General features: G+C 37.5%; 1 protein-coding gene across 1 annotated transcript in view; it reads right to left on the bottom strand.

The window, feature by feature from the left end:
- SUGCT (succinyl-CoA:glutarate-CoA transferase) overlaps positions 1-22,997 on the bottom strand; it is a 668,838-nt gene that overhangs the window by 88,214 nt on the left and 557,627 nt on the right. The window contains exon 12 of the mRNA XM_046668918.1: positions 8,424-8,487. Within this exon, the coding sequence (XP_046524874.1) occupies positions 8,424-8,487 (64 nt within the window). The remainder of the gene's footprint in view (positions 1-8,423; positions 8,488-22,997) is intronic.

Here is a 22,997-nt window from a genome sequence, read left to right as displayed (position 1 = left end):
TCTATGGTATTCAGCCCAACTGTCATCTCTTCATGGACCAAAGAGCCCCTACTTCGTGAAGCTAGAGGAGAACGAAGCAATCCCTCTTTCAGACAAGACTGAAATGACCCCTTCTCCAGCCATGAATAAACCTGGCAGTGAAGTCACGCAACTCACTCCAGGCTGAAGCCCACTTGGAGGCAAAGACAATGTCGCTTCTCGATTATCCACGTTAACTCCATAAAATGGAAATCCAAACTGGAAGACAATTTTTAAATTTGAGTATTTAGCTATCACATGGTATCTGATTTTACTTCTCCAGCCAGTTTACATGCCTAATTATATTTAATTAATTTACTCTCTAACGATCCATCACAAAGTCAATACTTAAATTTGATCCAGAAAAAGACTTCTCTGAGTACCCTATGAAAGTTAGCTGCAGCTAATACAGCAAGGACTGAAGAATTGATCCCAGAAAATTTCTGAACCACCTTCTAGGCAAAAACTAGAAAATGTTTCATCATCGAAATTTCCACTGTTTCTGTGGCTTTTTGGTTTTGTTTTTTATTTTGTTTTGATGTCTAGGTTTGGTTCAACATTCAGTGGCCCACTCAGATGATTTCAAACACATCTCTAAGCCCAACGGTCATTCTGGGTAGTGATACTTGGGAAAACACCGCCAACAATGCATAGCCAATTAAATATACACCCAGGAAAATTCTTTAGCCTAAATATCACTTTCTAATAGTGAAAACTTACTCTGTACCCCAAAACTTCACCGAAAACTGAGAACTGATTTACAACAAGAGTTTCTTGTCTATTAGACATATCACTTACCTTAGCATCTAGGTTGTTGGGGACATGTTGAAAAGGAACAACTGAGTTCTTGGCCACTTTCCCAGTCCCAACTAACAGGAACATGAATTCCCTGAGCATGAAAGCCCAGGTCTCATGAAATATTTCTTCCTCATGGCACAGATAAGCATAGTTGATGGAGATCCCTAAGTCATATCGGCGACAGTAACTTGGCTCCTAGGGTTTCTCCGGTTCCTGAAGGAAAGACCTTCCTGGGGATGCGATTCACTCCTCCTGTTTATCCTTGCCCTCCTAGGAAGGAAAGTCACTGTGCTATTCATTTCTGACCGAACGGTGACAATGTCTATGATCCTGCGTGTCTGTAACAGGACTTCCAGAGAAGGCTGCAGGCACTCGTTGTCAAATCATCTGAGAATATACTGATTTATTTAACTCTCAGTGCATTGCCACGGGTTAAGAGTTTAATAAAGTTAAAAATAATTGAGTACTTTGGGAAGTACCATGGCTAGTCTTATTTGAAAACTAACTTCCCTGCCAGCTTTCTCTCATTCTGTTGACAGACTGTAGAACCTTGCTTTCATCTCTTTCCTCTTTTTACAGCTTAACCTGGTCCCTGAAGGAGTATGCTCTTTCTAGAAGACGGATTACGCACTATACACAACATGAAAACTTCACACACTCTTCCTGTTGTCATCTGAAAGATTTTTCTACCTGGAAGAAATAACTTATTTCACTTTTCATTCTCGGATTGGTTTTATTTGGAATTCCTTATGAGGATCAACATATCTAAACATTATGGAGGGACATACGCTGAAACTTTGTTTCCTCTTAATTTTTCTTTTTCCCTAGTGGGATTTATGACAGCTTTCTCAATTGCTGTTATCCATCATAGAAACTTAAATGCACTTCGAAGATACGTGATTTCAGAAACATTATCTAATTTTCTATCTAAAGGGAAGGAAAAAGCTAAAAGTAACAGGGCAAGGTGAAGGCTTGTGTAGCATAGAAGAGGAAGGTTGGTAACCATGCAAGACACGAGGCGGTCACCCCATTTCATGTACTTCACACTGGAAACAAACTATAGAGGTAAATAATCTCTTTCAGATAGCTTCCACGGGTAGCCAGTGAGTTAAAAAAAATGCATAATTCTTAAAATTGTCACAAATCACCTTTTCAATTATTTTTCATCTAATTCTTTCTTATTCTAATAATCATCCAGAAAACATCTATTAAGTACTAACTTGGCTTAGAGGGTGCTGGTTAGATTTTTAAAAGACAGCATTTTTGCCTTCCAGGAGCTTACAAAAGAAAGGTGTTTTAGATCATCAACTATAAAAAATCTTGTAAAACATTCAGAAATACCGTATGTTAGATAATCAAGTAAAGAAGTACATTTAACTTTTAAAAACTTCACTCTAAAACCCAAACATCAATATTCTAATAATTTGCTTTGAGCTACATTAATTCGTAGTGGTAACTGCTCTTCCTGCATCCAAGACCCACTAGCCAAAAATTGTTGTAGGTTCCAAATATGAATATTAAAATATTATGGGGAAAAAAACTAAGAAAACTTCTATTTAAAGGAACTTGGAGCTGCTTTCTGAAAAACACAGATCAGGGGACCAGCAGGCATGGGCAATTCAACTTAAAATCATTTCACATGCATAGAAGACTGCTTCGCTTTCCCAGCGCTGACACATTCACCACTAAAATACTTCCCAGAAGGGCTGCTGGAATCATATAACCACAATGCACATTCACAGGGAAGTATCGGAAAAAGGTTCCAGTGAGAAACTTTATAGTTAAACATCAAACTCTATTTCAGTGACATCCTTTGAAGTCTGGAAGTCAGCACGAAGCCTGTTTTGGCACCTACACAGTACATGGAAGGACAGCCTGTTCTACTGTGGCTACAAGGCCAATGGCCAGCAGTATTACAAGAAGAAGATGCAAATGCTGAATGGCTCAGTGGAAACTGGCAGTCATTTGAAATGCGATAACTAACGTAAGATCTTTCCACTCAAGTCACAAATAAGCTAAAGCTTAAATAATGGCCAATCTCTTGTTAAAGAAATGTTGTGGCATGAACTTGAATGTATCTTTTCATTTTAGTAACTGGCAAACACAAATTTTTATCAATTTCATAGTTTGAACTTCAGGACACTATGAGTTTTGCAAAAATCTTCAAGCTAGTTAGAAACAATGTAGAAATTTCCCCTAAAAGCAATCAATGAGAACATCTGCCAAACCAGGTTTGCGGACTCTTCTGAGTCCTTCCTTCACCCACAGAGGGAAGAGATCTCAGAAACCTCAGCCTACTTCTCCAGTAACTTTTGATTGGTTTTTAATTTGCTCATTAGCTCTAGTTTAGGTTGTATTCTTCTGGCCTCTGGCTACCTCTCCAGGGTAACTGTGAGCTCGCACCGCCCTCCTTCATTTGAGCCCTTTTTTAGCTCCTCCAGTACACCAGAACTCAGCGCCTCCTCATTGCTCCCTTGGCACACACCAGTTTGGCCCAGCTGGCAATTGGTCATTGTTCACATGTCTGTCTACATTTCATTTCTCAGGGTAACCTGTCCTGATCCCATATACTAGGTGAGTGCTCCCTGTCTGTGCTCCCAGATCTTCCTGCTGAGGCCTCTGGTTCTCCCTGGGGATCCTCAACCCACTTTTCTGTATTTATTGTTTGGAATAACAATAATTCCATGGCAAAATGTAAGCTCATGAGTGACTGGACCTGTCCTAGGTACAACCTTATCCCAGAGCTTCATATAGCTTATGGAACATGATAGGTTTAGTGAGTTGAGTTGCGTGTAAGTGTGGATAGGTGTGTGTTTGAGGTTTTAGCACTCAATCAGATTACTGTAGTTAATTATGAGCGAATTAGTACATTGTGTCCACTGTGCTGACACTTCTGTCACTAAACTAATGGTGAGCTAAAAGGAATGATGACTCCCCTCACTGGGGACTCTTAGAACTCTGGAATATTTAAGCTTGGCAAAGAGAGAGAGAATGCATTTTCTCATTTATACCCCCATTAATAATTTAATTTTCTTAGTCAGTCTCTACTTTTAAAGCTCAAATGAGAGAGTAGTTTAATGAACAATACATGAAATAAAGAATGATAGTATTTAGCATAACCACAAGTCACATTTAGAGATAATTCATGGGCATTAACTAGTTTGCATGCTCTAACTATGACATGTACATACACACATGAAATTTCTTTCCTAATTGCCTACTCTAGATTGGAGGTAGTGGGAAATGATATGAAAAAGGAGTATGTTACCCTAGATCTAAATTCATAAAGGAGATAGTTTAGATAATGTTACTTTATTTTAGTATTGGTAATGATTATAAATACTGGAATAATGTATTAAATGCTTACAATAATTATTTAAGTAGTAAAAAGGCATTTTGAAGAGGTAAATTACTTCCCATCTCTGTTCAAAGTATATTCAACATTGGTTGACCAGCACCTTTAAGGTATTAATCAATTTGCAGTCTCCTATACAGGAGTTCTAGTCTGAGAATCTGAGGGAATGCTGTGGATTTATACATCTCTAAAACAGGCGCAATAAATATTGTTCTTCAAAAGACAAGTTTCGAGCAATGACTAAGATATAAAATGTCTCAGGCAAACTAGTGCAACGTACAGAAAATTCAGTACAGGTCACAAGAAGTTCATTAATAACAAAAGAAATATAAACAAGTAGTTTTAAGTAACATTAACAAGGATTTTTACTGTAAATGTGGAGATGCAGATATATATGTAAATCCATAGAACTAAATTTAATGAATTCAAAAATGTGCCTCTACTGGCTGACTAGAAAACAGTGTAGCATAAAATCACTTTTAACTCCACCTACATTTCCAGTTTGGGCAGATTTGCCTCACTGAGGCATTGTGGGAGAATCTGAGTGATTTCTACAGTATTCATGAGGTCTCCAAAGGGGACATCCCTTACAAAGAAACTATCATCGGTAAATAAAATCAATGAAAGGGACAACCCACAGGCAAAATTTTAATTATTTGCTGATAAATTCCCTTTGCATTTAATCTCTCTTGTCCTATCTGAGTGACCCCTTACTGGCATACACTGAATTAGAAGATACAATAGCAACTTCTTACCTGACATCTCTATGCAGAATTGTCTCTCTCCTTTCATGGGGAGTCAGGATGTGCTGCCCTCAAGAGACACTCAGATACCTACTCCAAAAGTAACCTAAACACTTCCATTTCATCTCAAATCTGAGACTTCCTATATTGATAATTCTATAGAAAGAATATAACGTAAGTCAATAAGATAGGCATACCAAAAAGATGTCTAAGCCCTATGGAAACTGAAGAAACAAAAATAAAATTTTCTGGAAGGAGATTAAAAAGAGATTGCTATAGTGGTCAGCCTGGTAGTATAGTAGTTAAGTTCACGTGCTCCATTTCAGCGGCCCAGGGTTTACCAGTTGGGATCTTGGGTACAGAGCTACACACTGCTCATCAAGCCATGCTGTGGCCGGCATCCCACATGTGAAGTAGAGGAAGAAGGGCACAGATGATAGCTCACGGCCAATCTTCCTCAGCAAAAAGAGGAGGATTGGCAGTGGATGTTACCTCAGGGCTAATCAAAAAGAAAAAAAAAAGAGATTGCTATAGAGCTGAGAATTTTATTGTGGCAAATTGAATTTTGGGGCCGAGTTATTTACCCCTCCTTGTGCCCATGCCTTCACCATGTAACTTTGCAATTTCTCTTAAGAAGAGAGATCTATTTCCCTACCCATTGGGACACAGCCTAACACTCACTTTGGCCAATGGAATGTGGGCAGAAGCTTCTCCTAGTTCTGCAAAAGGTCTTAAGTGGCATTGTGGTTTCTGTTTGCCTTCTTGCTCTTCTGCCAATGCCATGAGAAGAACATGAGAAATGCATGGAGTAGAACTGAGCCTGACTCACACTAAGGAGCCAAGCCTGGCCAACCTACACCTATAAGCAAAGCCACTGGGACAAGCCCAGCCTAAATCAGCTATCCCTCACCTGATCCACATGCATGGAATAAACAAATGCTTGTGTTTGGATGCCACCGAGATTCTGTCGTTATTTGTTACACGGCATTATTGTGATAATAGCTAACTGACACACTTATAAAGTGAGCAAAAGAGTTATGTGTTCCCCTTTAGGAATCTGAAAAGTTATTTCACACTTCCTGAGATTGACTGTTCATTCATTTACCAGGAAAGTCAGTAAATTCACATCTGATTGATTGAGAGAGTGTTACCTCCAATGAATTCATTCTAGGCTGGCCACTGACTTCCTTTTTTCCTTACTATCATGCTAACAACTGTATTTAACTTTCAAAAGTTTACCCTTTCTTCTCATGTCCTGGGGGCATCAATGACTGCACGACCTCATCTGTAAACTTGTGGAATTAAATTAGATCAGTGGTTCTTGAATTGTTCATTAGGGCCAATGGTTTCAAGGAGGTGTTTGGTGGACTACAGCGTGGTGGAAGCAGGGAAAGAAAGGTAAACAGTTGGAGAGCTAGCTTATCAATCAGTGAATTGATCTGTTTTAGATATGGAGACTTCATTTGGAAAATAAATTCCACTGTTTAAAAATTAAAGTTAAAAATTACCGGACAAAATGCTTTTTAACGTCTTCTCATACTGAAAGTGCCGTGATTATATTTTTTTGTTTTGACCACCCCCTTCTCTTCATCCCTATTACCATGACCCTAATTTGACACCGTCACCTGAACTCCTGTAATAACTTCTGAACTTGACTCCCTGCTTTAAGTTATAAATTGTGTCATTTCAATCCTCTGATTAAAAATAGAGTGAAACTAAATTTAGTGGGGCCTCTGGGCTCTGTCTCTCTCCTCCGTCTTAATTCCTGCCCCTCTTTCCTCACTTTTCATCCTGGCTTCAAACACACCCAACCTTTTCCCACCTCAAGGTCTTCTCACATGCTGATCCCTCTGTTTGGAATGCTACTCCTTACTCTTCAAACGTCCACTTCTTATTATCTTTCAATTCTTCGTTTATAAGGCATCCTCTCAGAAAGGCTTTCTCTGATCATCCAAACTAATGTAGGTCCCTTCCGTCCCCATTATTCTCTGTGACAGCACACTGCCCTTTCCCGTTCTTGGCACTTATCATGACTTACAGTTATGGGAGCATGTGTTTGTTACTTTTATTATCTGACTTTCCATTGAGTATGAGCTCCACGTGGCCAGGGGCCAACCTGTCTGGTTTATTTTTGTATTCCCAGGACCCAAAGTATTGCCCAGCACATAGTATGCTCATAACATGAATGAAGAAATGACTTTCTTAGCTTTTATCAACATGCTTTTTTTCACCATCCTTTCTATACCATATAGCATTTCCCTGTTACCATGTGATTCCAGTCTCTGATATGCATAGACCTGCTACTTCTCTTATTTATTTTCCCTAATCCATGCATAATGTTCCTTATACTCCTGTAGATCAGAATATTCTCTTTCAGCTTCCTTTATTCATCATACTTCTCTCTCCTTATTCTTTTTGCATGTGGCCACGAACTGATCTGTTCTGGGGCATTATTATCAAACTGATCCAAAATCTTAGAATTAGATTATACCTAGAATGAATTTAACAATAGCAGTTAGTCAATGAATGGGATCCAATACCTACAGAAGTAAATGCTCTATGTTGCTTGACTGAGTTGGGGAGTACCCAAATTTCAAACAAGGTGACCAGGATATAGTTTTCAGAAAACAATGACCAAAGTTATATTCTAACTAATTTCATTAGTCTCTGTCAAAAGAAAAGAAAAAAAAGTGTATAGTTTATGTACAAGTCTAGAAAATAGGGACACAATGACCAAGAATGTGGAGTGTTTTTCCAGCAATGCCCAGAGTAGAGACAAAAGATCTGAGGAATAGTGATATTATGATCAATAGCAAAGTGAAGGCTGTGGGGGGTGACAGGCTGATGATAAGCTCTCACTACAGTCTGGAAGGTCTGAGAGCAGGCCTGAAGCTTCTGGCCACCAGAAAGAGAACTCTCCCTGGAAGTGAAAACGTTAGCATTTAGTTTAGGCCAAAATGTCTTTGGCGAGTTTGTTTGGTATGAGTCAGCTTACAAAAATTCAATATAGTCTAGGTTTACTGAAAACACTTAGTTTCTTGATCTACAAAGCCGACATCCATACCGTCAACCATAGTTTAGAAAGAAAACTCCCTGGCCTGAGCATTCAGTAGCCTTCCTTGGACACCATCTCTATCATTCCTGGCTTTCTTTATCATTCTTATCTGAACCACAAGAAATTTTATAACATTTGTCATATTCCCTGTTATCTATCAGTTGGCAATTACATAACGTACATTTCTGAGTATATGATTACACAAAATGGAGTTAGGTAATATGAGTATTTTTTGTCACCAAGGAATCAGACGTTTGTTAGAGCAAAAACACAATCCCATCGCCTCAGCATACAAGCTTGTGGGTGTGATCCTACTGTTTTCCTTCTAACCGAAATGAAAGTTTGGATAATGTCTTGCCAAGTTGTTTGGGGGATAATCAGCTACCTGCAGTGATCAGCACAGGGAACAATTAATAAGGGAAGGTGTTAAGAAAAATAACAAAAATGTTCAAACCTGGCACTGATATCTTCCCCACAGTCGGATGTTTCATCTCCATAATGAGGCCATTGTGTAACACCTTAAAATGTAAAAACAGAGAAAAATAACTTATAAAATAAAAGTATCTACAATCTCAAGGGGTATGGGAAGCCATCTATTCAGTCCATTGAAGAAAGATATTGCAAAACACAAGATGTTTTAAATTTTAACTTGAAAGTGAAGATCCGAGATAAAAATGTTTCCATCTTATATTAAACCAAGTGAAGCCAAAAAGAATTAGAAGACTCAAGGACTAGCAAACTACGGCTTTATAAAGTCTTCCCACACTAAAAATGTTTTTGCTCCTAAATGTAGGGTATGATTGCCCCCCTTTCATCTATGTTTGGTCCTCTAAATAGTAAAGTTCGGCATCTTCCTTCATTACCTCATAGCAGGATTTGGCCAAGAGCAACTGTAGAAGGACAAGATGGGAGGGAGGCACCGGGACCTGGAACAGAGCAGCCCACTGGGGTGGCACATGTGCTTCTGGTAATTTATTCATTGACAAGTGTGGGGAGTCAGTCCAGTTTGAAAGGTGAATCAGAGTATCCAGAAGGCCCAGTGACTGCTGAGAGTGGATAGATTCAGGGCTTCTGTGATAAGCAACGAGGAGAACCCTTGACAGAGAGCCCAGAGTAGGCCCAGGTCAGAGGCCCGAGCAGGCCACTGCAACCAGAAATGTTTTCAGTGGTAGTAGACCTTAATCATAAGACTAGGTTTCAGGGGGCCAGCCTGGTGGTGCAGTGGTTAAGGTTGCATGCTCTGCTTCAGCAGCCTGGGGTCCACAGGTTCAGATCCCGGGCAAGGACGTACACACCGCTTATCAAGCCATGCTGTGGCAGGTGTCTCACATACAAAATAGAGGAGGATGGGCACGGATGTTAGCTCAAGGCTAATCTTCATCAAAATAGATAAATAAATAAATAAATAGTTTTAAAAGACTAGGTTTCAGAACTAGGACTCCACTATCCTCGAGTTGGTGGGGAGCAAGGTTGGGGAGAGCACTGAGAAAAAAAGCCAGAGACCCCATCCTAGAGGGCTGATTGGGTTCCCACGCACTGGGACCAAGAGAGGTACTTGGTGTCCCATGAAGAACGCAAAAACACAAGGCAGACTTGACTTCAGGGCTAAGATTCAAGGCCAGTTACCAGGACAGGGACATCCTCTCAGCACTCGACTAGCAGAAATGACCTGATATATTGAATCACTCGACAACTGAAACAGAGCTAGTTAAATCCTTTGCATACAGAGGCTGTAGTTTTTCCCATGGGGTGGGTAGGAGAGATCAAGTGTCCTCCAACTGCAGGTAGAGCATGAGATGAGGGCATGGAACTAGATTCTAGAACATAAAAGTTGAATTACTGGAGGCAAAATGTCCTGCCATACGCAAAGGAAAATGCTGCAAAGTTGTTTTCTTTTGTTTGTTTGTTTTGTAACAACTGGAGGTTACATGGGTATACACCGTCTCAAAGAACCCCAAAGTTTAATTCATTATTACTATTACTGGATCTTCGGTGAGACATATATGGACGACTTATATATGAATTATGCTTCACCTGCATTATCTGTTCTGTACGTGGATCTGAAGGACAGAAGTATTTCAGTGGCAGAGTAAACTTACGGGCCACAATTTCATGCTAATATCCCCAAGAGTAGCAGCTGTAATGGTTCTACAGTATTTTGAGCTTCAGGTAAAAGCAAGATTTGCTTTTCACAGAGCAGAAGAGCATGGAACAAACAAACTAATAAAAATGTTTTCTCACTTGGAAAACTTAAGGAAAGAGGTCAAATTTCTTGGGTTTTATCCATTTCCAGCGAGCTTTCTGGTTACATTATGGAACAAACCATCAATAAGACAACCTCATGGGTGACTTTTTAAGGTTAGAACTATAACTCAGCTACGGCTAAAATATTCTGGCTTCCGCTGTTTCCTTTGGGAATAGTCACCACTTTTGGGGCGATGCTCTTTAAACAACCATGTCAACGCCCCTCATTGAGGGAGAAGCCACACCATATGGAGATCCTTTCTAGGAATGCCTTGCCTCTCTTCTGGAATCACCAGCTTTGCACCCAAGAGCTGGCCAGAGAAAATTCTTGCCAGTGTTAGAACTGTGCTATAATTTAATTCTGGTGTGGCTCGTTCTCAGCACCCGCCCAGCACAGCCTCCTCCTATGTGGGGGTGGGGGCTAAATGCCAACGCGAGGTGCTAAATCTCAGTTCTACTGAGGACAGGAACAAAAATATCGAGCTAAATTTCACTTGAAACAATTATCTGCACACTGAATCATTCTCCTCTTCTCGTATCTCTGTTGCCCTCCTGACTCCCTCTCTGTAATAACACTGCAGTGCTACTCACAAAAGACAAAAGTGAGTGTTCTTAGCTAAATATAACTTAACTGATAGTGTTGAAATTAATTAACGTTGAATTTTAATCATGTAGAAAACGTTAAGTGTCAAACGTGAAAGGGTAGTTGGTAAAGGTCAAGGGACATATGTCAAAGTTTTATGAAGCAAAAGCTAGCAGATGATTGAAGTTTTTCATGGAAGCAGTTTAAGGAGTGAACTTCCTTTGGCCCTACCCCTGTGGCTGTCTATAGATGCTATTCCCAATATGAAACTTTCTCCTTTAACCACATCAATTCCTTTGCATTGAAAATCGCTCCGCTTTAAGCAGAAATAGAATTTTTTCTTAGGTTTGGCAGAGGAAGTTAACTGCAGTTTCTCATTTGCAGTAGTATTTGTATAATTCTGAGGCAAATGGGCTAGTCTGAGTGCCCATATTCAGAAAGAACTGACTTATTCCCCAGCTTGTTTGCCAACCACATTTTTAGGTAAAGTCTGAAGTCCATGAAATTCCATAGGCTTTCTTTGTGAATCAGGTCAGTTTATCTCAGAGAACAATTGAGGCTGTGGCAGGGCTGTCCCTGGAAACCCTGCCTCATGACTTGGAATCTTGGAAAACTCTCCAGCCTTGTTTGTGGGGCAGGTCCTGCTCTGCTTAATAACATATTCAGGAATCTCAGAACCCAGCAGACTCTCTGAATTTTAACATAAATCTCTCCCACAGAACTTCAGGCGACTCTTTCATCCTAACTTCACTGGAAATGGAGGAACTGCGGGTCACCACCATTTCTATGGCGTTTCTTTGGGAATGGTTACTAAACATTCCCTTTTCCTTTTCTCATCCAGGCGCAACACCGCAATCTCTACTACCTTAACCTAGAAATTCAAGTTTAAAGCGTTTCATATTCTGACCACTAACACTGGCATGGAGACCTAAGCTTTAGGGACTTTTGACTACTATCTTCCCTTAAGGAAATTTTATGCCTAGACTCTAAGCCTGGCCATTCAGGATATACTTGGTTGCATATCTAGTTATTTTAAAATAAAGCAAGGGATCTTCCCTAGAATTTCGTAGCGGATTTTTGTCCTTCTTTTATTTATTTTATCCTCCTTAGATCTTTCATGGTTTGGTTGTTCTTCTAAATTTCATTTCTTCTTGAAATTTCAAAAGCTTATTCTTGACAAGAATAGAATTGTAGACAGTGCACCAACCTCTTTAGCAAAGTATCAGGCCTATTTAAAATAAGGTCTCTCTTTCCTCTTCAAGAGTTTTACAGATTGACAGCCTAATGACAGAGTCAAACAGTAATGTATTAATGATGGGGGAAAGAGTAAAATGTATACCTTAAAGCCATGTGGGAAATAAAAGTTTAAGTGAAAGTAAGAAAGTCTTTTTATTAAGTCCTATGGCAGCAATGGCAGGAAAAAAGTCTATAATATAGCACCAGCAAGAAAAAAATGCAAAAAAAGTAAAAACTGAAACCCGCTATGTAAGCAGTGAAAATCTCTATGGAAAGCAAGAGATCTGGGTCAAGCTTAGAAGCAGCAAGTCATATTCAAATGAAAGAAGATTGATCGAGTGCCAGAATTAAATGATGTACATAAATGATATGTGTAAAGACCATATCAAAAATCAATGTAATACTATCAGTGACATTAACAATGCTGCACAAAAAGGAATTCATCTATCCATTCACTCTGAATACAGACATGACCTACTTATTCAATTTAACAAACATCATAGAGCATCTATATACTAGTTGACATAAAGGAGCTGGCAGTAAAAAGATGAATGCTGAATGAACTTGCATTCAAAGTGCCTATAATTGGAAGAGAGGTTAGGGAATAAGAGACCTGAGTCAATTTTTATAACACAGTTTAAGCTCCATAAAGAAGAAGCAATATCCAATGAGTAACAAGTAAGTAGCTCTGTCTACCTTAGAAGGAAGGCGAAGGATATAAGTCAAGGAAGACAGTAAAATCTAGAACAAAGATGATATTGAAATAAAACATTAGGTTCCCTTTTCTCCACATCCTCTCCAACATTTGTTAATTTTTGTCTTGTTAATTATAGCCATTCTGATAGGTATAAGATGATATCTCCTCACAGTTTTGATTTGCATTTCCCTAATAATTAGTGATGTTGAACATCTTTTTATGTACCTATTGGCCATCTGTATATCTTCTTTCGAAGAATGTTTGTTCATATCCTCTGCCCATTTTTTGATTGGGTTGTTTGTTTTTTTGTTGTTGAGTTGTATGAGTTCTTCATATATTTTGGAAATTAACCCCTTGTCAGATATATGATTTGCAAATATTTTCTCCAAGTTTGTGGGTTGCCTTTTCCTTTTGTTTATGGTTTCCTTTGCCTTACAAAAACTTTTTAGACTGAGGTAGTCCCATTTGTTTATTTTTTCCTTTGTTTCCTTTGCCTGAGTAGACATGGTATTCAAAAAGATGCTGGTAAGACCAATGTGAAAGAGTGGACTGTCTATATTTTCTTTTAGGAGTTTTATGGTTTCAGGTCTTACATTCAAGTCTTCAATTCATTTTGAATTAATTTTTGTTTATGGTGTAAGATAATGATCTACTTTCATCCTTTTGCATGTGGCTGTCCAGTTGTCCAAATACCATTTATTGAAGAGATTTTCTTTTCTTCATTGTAAGACAAAAAATAACAAATGTTGGAGGGCATGTGGAGAAAAAGGAACCCTCATACACTGTTGGTGAGAATGCAAACTGGTGCAGCCACTAAGGAAAACAGCATGGAGATTTCTCAAAAAATTAAAAATAGAAATACCATATGATCCAGCCATCCCACCACTGGGTATCTATCCAAAGAACCTGAAATCAACAATTCAAAGAGATTTATGCACCCCTACATTCAGTGCAGCATTATTAACAATAGCCAAGATGTGGAAGCAACCCAAGTGCCCTTAAACTGATGAGTGGATAAAGATGTGGTACATATATACACAATGGAATACAACTCAGCCATAAAAAGAGACAAAATCATTCCATTTGTAACAACATGGATGGACCTTGAGGGTATTATGTTAAGAAAGTAAGCCAGACAGAGAAAGACAAATATCACATGATTTCACTCATATGTGGAAGATAAACAAACACAGGGACAAAGAGAACAGATTAGTGGTTACTAGAGGGGAAGGGAGTTGGAAGGTGGGTGAATGGGGTAAAGGGGCACATATGTATGGTGACGGATAAAAATTAGACTATTGGTGAACAAGATGCAGTGTATACAGAAACTGATAAACAATAATGTACACTTGAAATTACACAATGTTATAAACAATTATGACCTCAATAAAATAATTGAAAAAAAAATTAGGTTAACAATTGCAATGAGAAATATAAGAATAGCTGCTATTGCTCAACAAAATTCCTTAAGGGTCAGGCATTGTGTTAGGGGCTAAAGAGTTGTTTCCATTCAGTCCTCTCATTAACTAGATCAGGTAGGAATTACTGCTATCTGCATTTCTACTGATAAAGTGATGGAAGCCTAAAGAGGTTAAACAGCTGCCAAGGTTCACAATTAATAAGTGGTTGACCTTGGATTATAATTTAGGTGTGTCTGACCCTAAACTCTTAGCCAGTTGGACATTCAGCAAAAGAAAAAAATAGACAAGGATAATTTGATTTACCGGTAAAATGACTAGCCGATGTGGTCAATTCTGTAAAACAAATTAGTCAATTCACTGGGGAAAGAAAATTAGCCAAACAGATTGCTTGGCACTATGCGGCCCAATTAGTTAAACTGAACTGCTCCCTTTTAGGTAGCCAAGGATATTCCGGCTACCACAGATACAGAGGCTGTGAAAAGAGGAAGGATTGGGTCCCAGCCTAGTTCAGATTTTGAAGGGGCCAGACCCAGCAGGTGACCTCGGGAAAGGCACTTAAGAACCCTCCTCAGTAAAAAGCAGCTAATTAACATCTTTTTCTCAGGAGTTTATAAAGATTAAGTGAGATGAGGAGTGTAAAGAAGTGAACACGGCATCTTGGATGAAGCAAGCTCAGAATAAATGGCAACTGTTTATCATGATCCACAGACAGAGTGCAGACTCTGGCTCCACCAACGACTGAGTTGTGTGGGTTTAGGAAAATTAATTCATGCAAGAAACAGATGTTAAATGTATTAATAGTAATGATTAATAATTAATAATAAATATTAAACTCATATTAACATGCCAGGCATATTTAAGGGCTGTGGAAAAACCAGGTCACAGAACAAGTAAGATCTTTGCCCTCAAGAAGTTTACAGTCCTGTAAGGAGACTCAAATTAAATGGAGTCCACTGGCCTGTTATTGTTACGTAATAATATCTGTTTAGTTCTCTGCTATATATTATCTGGCACTAACTGGTAGATGGTCAATAATATTGTAGTGGATTTATTGAATTTAATTAATTAATTGAATTAATTGAATTAACCAAGTAGCACATGGCTTCTTTTGGTTTTATTATTTTATAGGGGTAGGCATCGGACAGTGTTCTCTGTTTTAAGCTTTCATAAATTTCTAGAGTTCCCTTAACACAAAACTGTTTTACTGGGTTTCCAAAATATAATCATTTTCAGGAACTTAGTTATCAAGTTCCAGAGTTGCCTTGCAGTTCCCTCAGTTTCCTGAAGCTTTCCAGGTGATCTTGAATCTGTCCTAGACAGTGAGCACATCTGAAGATATTCCAGAGACCATGCTGAGAAGCTCTGCAAGGACTGTGGCCATTAACAGTGAAGAAAAGCCAAAAATGGTGACTTATGAATCCAGCAGAAACAGCAGGCACGCGAATCAGACATGTAAAGTGAGTCTGATCACACTTAAAGACAATAAGCATAGCATCCTTCTTCACTGGGAAAATCCAGAGAACCATTTCCAAAACAGGCAATAGAAAGCGAAACAACATTGGCGTAATCTCATTTATTGTATTGTCCATTTTATCAATTTAGTCATTCCTTTGGCTTAATGGGAAAACAACCTTGGAATAATATTCGACAAGTTACGTAACTGAAGGCATAACTTACAATTAATAAAAGTTAATTCAATTGTTTCTGAAAACTATGACCACAAAACAAGAAAAATGACATAGAAATTCAAGAAAAAAAACTGACACGTAAGCTTCTAACTTTACTTGGATAATGAAGGTCAAATTTAAATGCTGACATTTTTGGTTTTCTTATTTCTTTTGAAGCAATTACTGTAACTTAACCTTATTCCTGTGCTAGTGCACATGACACAGACTTTTCCTTCTTTTCTCTAATTAGAAAATATGAATATTAATCACTTAAAGAGGTATTATAACATACATGTAGAGTTTAATGAATGCTAATAAAATGAACACTCATACACCCGACTCCCATCTTAAGAAATAGAACATTGCCAAAATGTTTCGAGCCCCAAGTTTGCCCCAATCCCTCCCTCCTCCATCCCAAAATGATCACTTTTCTGAATTTTTTTATCGTTTCCTTCTTTTTCATACTTGTACTCCATATGTATATATCGCTAACAATTTAGTGCTTGCTTTCACCCGTTTATAACATTTATATCGATGAAATCAAGTGAATATATTCTTCTCTGACTTGCTTTTTCTCTTACCATTGTTTGTGAGATTCATCCATTTTGGAGCTTATGGCCATGGGCCAATTATAAGGTCAGTAATATAAAGTATACCGTTATATAAATATCATAGTTTATTAATCCACTCTGCTCTTCATTATTTCCAGTTATTTTAGTATGTCAAGCCGTGCTGCTATTAACCTAACATTTTGTGCAATAATTTCTCTAGGGTATACATATACCCAGAGCTAGAATGGCTAAGACATAAGACACATGTTTCTGCAACTTGTTAGGTAATTGGAAATTATTTCTCTAAGCGGTTTACCAACCATTCCCACCAGCAGTGAACATGGTTTTCAGTTGCTTTACATACTTAGCAAAACTTGATATTATCGGAATTTTTAGGTTTTACCAATCTAGTAACTCTGAAATAGTATCTAATTGAAGCTTTAACTTGCACTTCCTTGGTTAACAATGAGGCTGAGTATATTTTCTCTGCTTAGTAATTATAGTTCATCTTCAATAAAATGCTTATTCATGTCATTTGCATGTTTTTCTATCAGTTTATTTTTTTCTTATTGATTCATATAGATTCCTTTACATATTCTTGTTATGAATCCTTCATTGGAACATAAATAAAAAATATTATGGCTTTATTTCTCCTTTGCTGATGAAAGAAATAAAAGAGACGTAAATAAATGGAGAAGCATACCATGTTCTCAGAATTGAAGACTCAACATAGTAAAGATGTCAATCTCCTCAAATTTATCTGTAGGTTTAACACAATTCTTACCAAAATCCCAGAAAACTTCTTTGCAGATGTAAAAAAGCTTACTCTAAAATTTATTTGGAAAGACACAGGCCTCAGAATAGCTTAAACAGTCTTGAAAATAAGAATAAAGTGAAAGAGAATGAGTCTACCTGATATTAAAGTACACCATATAGCTACGATAGACTATATAGCTGCTAAAAGAGTATGGTATTGGCAGAGGAACAGACAAACCAATGGAACAGAATAGAGAACTCAGAAATATATCCACACAAGTATGCCCAAATATTTCCTGACAAAAACGTAAATGCAGTAGAAGAAGGATGGATTCCTTGACAAAAGGTACCAAAACAATTGGGGAGGGGGAGAAAGAACCTCAACCTAAATCTCATATTTTGTACAAAAAATAACTTAAGATGGATCATGGACTTCAGTGTATAATTTAAAACTACAAAATCTTGGGAATAATCTTTGGGATTGCTCTGCAAAAGATCAGGTTAAGGTGATGAAAAGTGCTATAGACTGGAAGAAATATTTGCAAGCGATATATCTGACAAAGGACTAGTAGCTAGTATATATTTACAAAGAACTTTTACAACTTAACAGTAAAAAAAAACTAACAATCCAATTTTTAAAACTTAAAATTTTAAAACATTTTTGGGGCCAGCCTGGTGGCATAGGGGTTAAGCTTGGACACTCTGTTTCTGCAGCCTTGGGTTTGCAGGTTCAGATCCTGGGTGTGGGCCAATACACCACTCGTCAAGCCATGCTGTGGTGGCATCCCACATAAAATAGAGGAAGATTGGCACAGATGGTAGCTCAGTGACAATCTTCCTCAAGCAAAAAGAGGAATATCGGCAACAGATCTTAGCTCAGGGCCAATCTTCCTCACAAAAAAAAAAAGAAGAAAAGAAAAGAAAAATTTAAAAAAATTTAAAACGTGACATCAAATACCAGCTAAGAGAATCTGAATCATTCTTCCCTTTCTGGTGAGAACGTAAAATGGCACAGCCACTCTGCAACACAGTTTGGCAGTTTCCTAAAAAACCTAAACAGGCAGCTGCGTATGACCCAGCAGCTGTGCTCCTGAGCATTTATCCCAGATAAACAAAAAGTTATGTTCATACAAAAACCTGCAAACGAATGTTCATAGCTGCTTTATTTGTAATAGTCAAAAACTGGAAACAACACAGATGTCCTTCAACCCATGAATCGTTGAGCCAACTGTGGTACGTGCATTTTATGGAATACTCCTAGGTCATAAAAAGGAACCAACTTGACTCACAAACAACCTGGATGAATCTTGGGGGAATTACGCTGAGTGAGAAAAGCCAATCCCCAAAGATTACATGGTGCATGATTCCATTCACATAGCATTCTTGAAACAATAAAATTCCAGAAATAGAGAACAGATTAGTCGTAGAGGTTAGAGGAGAGATGGGAGTGGAGGAGAGAGAGGTGGGTGCAGCTGTTAAAGGATAGCAAGAGGGATTCTTGTGCTGGGATGTTCTGTATCTTGACTGTATCAGTGTCAATATCCTGGTTGTGATATTGTGAGATAGTTTTGCAATGTCACCCTTCTGGAACTAGGTAAAGGGTACATGGGATCTCTCTGTATTACTTCTTAGAATTACACGAGAATCTACAATTGTCTCAAAATAAAAACGTTTTATTTTTAATTTTTTTTCATTTGCACTTCCAGATTTTGTTTTTTGAAAAACTGGAATTGAATTTTGTGGATAATGTGAAAGGGGATTCGATTTCATTTTTTCCCCTAGAACAATTTTTGAGCAGTCCTTCCTTTCCTCGTGAATCTGCAGTGCTAGCTTTGTTGTGGATCATGTCCATACGTGTTGGGGTTGTTTCTGGACTCTGTATTCTGTCCTACAGGTCTATTTGCCCACATGGCCGATACCACACTGACTAAATCATTGTAGCTTCATCATAAGCATCAGTGGTTCATTTGTCAAGATCCTCGGCCCACGCCTTCCTCGTCCTTTGCCTTGAGGGGTTCTTGGCCCCTTACACTTCTCTATAAATTTTAAAGTCAGGCTGTCAAGTTCAGGAAAATCCTACTCAGCAGAAATAATATCCTTACAATATTATCTTACCACTCATTAAACATTTACTTTAATACTTTCCATTTATTTAAGTCATTTTTAATATCTTTATAAAGTTATCCCATTTTTCATAAAGGCTTTGCACAATTTTCATTAGATTTATCTCTAACAAAAGCAGTCCATTTTAGTTGCTAATGTAAAATGGATCTTTGTTTTTTAAATAAAACTTTCTATTTATTGCTAGCATATAGAAATGAAATTAACTTTAAAATTTTGGTTTTATATCTGGCAAACACTCTTATTAATAACTCATTTTTACATTCTCTTGGGTTTTCTATAAAACTAATCATATCATTTCTGAATAATTATAGTTTTGTTTTTCCTTTCCAATTCTTTTTTTTTTGAGGAAGATTAGCCCTGGGCTAACTACTGCCAGTCCTCCTCTTTTTTGCTGAGGAAGCCTGGCCCTGAGCTAACATCCGTGCCCATCTTCCTCTACTTTATATGTGGGACGCCTACCACAGCATGGCTTGCCAAGCGGTGGCATGTCCGCACCCCGGATTCGAACCAGCGAACCCCAGGCTGCCGAGAAGCAGAACTTGCAAACTTAACCTCTGCACACGGGCTGACCCCTCCTTTCCAATTCTTATACTTTTTATCTTGTTTTCTTATATTATATTGTTGGCTAAGACTACCAATAAATTGATGGAGTGTCAGTGGAAAACATTTTTATCTTGTTCCCAATTTTAAAGAAAACACACAACGTTTCATCATTGTGTCTACACCAACGGTATTGTAGGCACACTTTATTAGGTTAAGGAATTTATTTCTAGTTTGCTGAGAACTTTATCACAGATGCTGACTTTTATTAAATTCTTTTTATCCATTTATTAAGAGGATCATATAATTTTTCTCTACTAATTTGTTAACATGAGGAATGAATTAATTTTCTAATATTGAACTAAACTTAAATTTCAAGAACAAACTCATTTTTGAGTTCTGTTTGGTAATGTTTTGCTTAAAATTTTCTTGTATCTATTTTCATGAATGAGATTGGCCTGCACTGTTCTTTTCTTGTATTGCCTTTTTCAATTTTAGTATCAAGAGTAACTTTACATAATAAACCGAGCTAGTCTAAATCCTCTTTTCCTATTTTTTGAAAGTATTTGCGCAAGATTGGAATTATCTGGTCCCTTAACACCTGGTGGAAACTCACACACAAATTACCTGGAACTGGTGTTTTATGAGCGAGAAGGTTTTTAATTATCAATTTCTTCTTTTAACCTATATAGAGCAATTCAGATTTTCTCTTTTTTCTTGAGTTAGTTTCAATAATACATATTTTCTAGGAATTTTACCACTCTGCTAAGTGATCAGATTTATTGCCATAAAATTGTTCATTACTTATCATACAATTTTAAAATTATTATATCTTTCTGGCAAATTAAAATTTTTATTATTATGTGGTGACTTGTAAAGTAATGCGTTTTGTTTTAAACTCTGTCGTGTCTAACGTTACCAAAGTTACACTGGCTTAATTTTGGTTTGTATTTTCTTCATATATCATTTTGCACCTGTATAGTCAATCTTTCTAAGTTCTAAGTTTTGGACATGTCTCTTGAAAATAGAAAATCACAGCATTCATCCTTATTTTGTTTTTGTCTTTTAACTGGAGGATTTAGTGCATCTACACGAATTGAGATTATTAAAACGTTTGAATTCATTTTTAGCATCGTATTTAATGCCTTCCTTTCCGTCCCACTAAAGTAAAAATAAAAATTCCATCTTTCCTGTTTGAGATTGATTGAAATTTTTTTCTCATATTCAATTTTTCCTACATTTAATAGTTTGGAAGATATACACCTATACTTTTACTATTCTTTCCTCTGGAAATTTTAAGATGTACATTTAACTTAAAATAGAAATTTGGTCAATACCCATCCAGTTAGCCCCACGCCAATTTACGCGCCAGATGTTCCCAAACTTTCTCTGCTCCCAGTATTAGTGACTCAGTAATTTTTTCACAGTGCCCCTAGGTAAAAAAGAAGAATCTTTTACTTTATTAAGATTTATTAACATTTTTTTAATTACTAAGTAATTACGTCAAAACAATTTATATGCATTTATGTCCTAACAACTTAGTAGCTATTCGAAAAAAATACTAGACATAAATTGAAAGAAAAATAATAATTTTATTTCATTCTTCAATAACCACAATCAATTTCTCAGTGTGTGTGCACTTGTTAGACACTGCACGAATTCTCACATCTTGGAATCCAATTGTATACTTCCACCCTCATTTCTTGTTTCATACAGATTTTCTCTTGGTACTTGTCTTTTTGTCACAGAAACATACATCTGAAAACGCAGTTTCATAAAGAAATGATGTAATCAAAAGGAACGTCGTGTGATTCCATGTTGAAACTGTGAACTGCCTTGAGCTAGCATTTCATGTTGTGTCCAACAGATGTTGCTGTGTTTCCCTGGAAAATGTTAATATCTTTTGATGCCCCTGTGTGTTTGCTGGGGCGCTGTGGGTGCCTCACTATATGGTTTGGGATCAACAATTATATGCTAGTTGTCCAATATTTTGGTTCTCTTTTTTTAACTCAAAAATTAGATATTATCAATATTTTTTTCAAAGTCAATATTCTTTAGTTTACTACATGGTTATCATATTTTTTGCTCTTTTTTTTTTTTTTATCATAGGCCTTACTTGATTAGTTGTATTCTCTTTTCTGTAGGAGGTTCTTTAGGATTTTCTTAGTCATCTATAGCCTTGGTTTGTATCTTCTGAGAAGTTACCTTCTTTTGCCTCCAGTCTACAAGATAACTGTCCTGGTTACACATATCTAAGCTGACAGTTATTTTCTGTTGGCACATTGACAATATTATTCCACAGTCTTGTGGTTTTCATCGGTGCTCTCAAGAAGTCAGCTACACGTCTAATTGTCATTCCTTTCTATGTAATGTTTTGTGTTTTCTCTCTGGCTGATTTAAAAATCTTCTCTATGTCTTTGGTTTTCTACCATGAGTCTAGGCGTCCATTGCTTTTTATTTAATCTATTTAATTTTTATGTAATCTCTTTTGTCTTCAGTACTTCACAAATCTCAGGGATTATGTCTTCAAAATTTCTGGAAATTCCCAACCATGATCAAATATTGCCCCTACCTATGCTCTCCAGCCTCTTCTGGAGCTCCAATTAGATATATATTAGGCATATACTAACTACATATTAGACTTGATCACTCTATATGTCTCTACATCTCTTATATTTGCTCTCCGTCTCTCTGGGCTGAACTCTAACTGATTTTTCATATCTACGTACCAGATCACGAGTCCTCTCTTATGCCGTTTCTAATCCACTATAATTTGTCTGTCATGCAATTGTGCCTTATCCACAGACAATTTGCTTTTGCGTCTTCCAAGTGTTCAGGGGGACCACCAAAATGGGATCACATTAAATTAAATTTTATGCTTACAGATTTTGGGGAGCCCAAGTGGAATTAATTTCTGCCCTATGTGCAGGACAGTAACCATGAGAGATTTCCTCTTTATATCTTTCGGGCAAGAGCCAAAGTCAAGACAGGCCAGAATACCGACTGCTCCTCTCTTCAGTCTTCAGTGCAGGTGCTTACATCTATTTGTTTTTGTTTTGTTTTTCACCTAGTTCACCCACTGAGAATGCTGACTTTCGGATGTGCAAGTTTTATTCTGAAGTCCTTCAGGATTTTTGTCCCATCCCCATTTCTTATGGCTCATCAAGTCCAAGCTCTGAGCCCACAGGTATTAGCCAGTGCTGGCTCCA

The sequence above is a fragment of the Equus quagga genome, chromosome 8 (assembly GCF_021613505.1).
Source record: "Equus quagga isolate Etosha38 chromosome 8, UCLA_HA_Equagga_1.0, whole genome shotgun sequence".
Taxonomy (NCBI): Eukaryota; Metazoa; Chordata; class Mammalia; order Perissodactyla; family Equidae; genus Equus; species Equus quagga.
The sequence above is the reverse complement of the archived record's forward strand: the minus strand, read 5'-3'. Positions and strand labels throughout refer to the sequence as shown.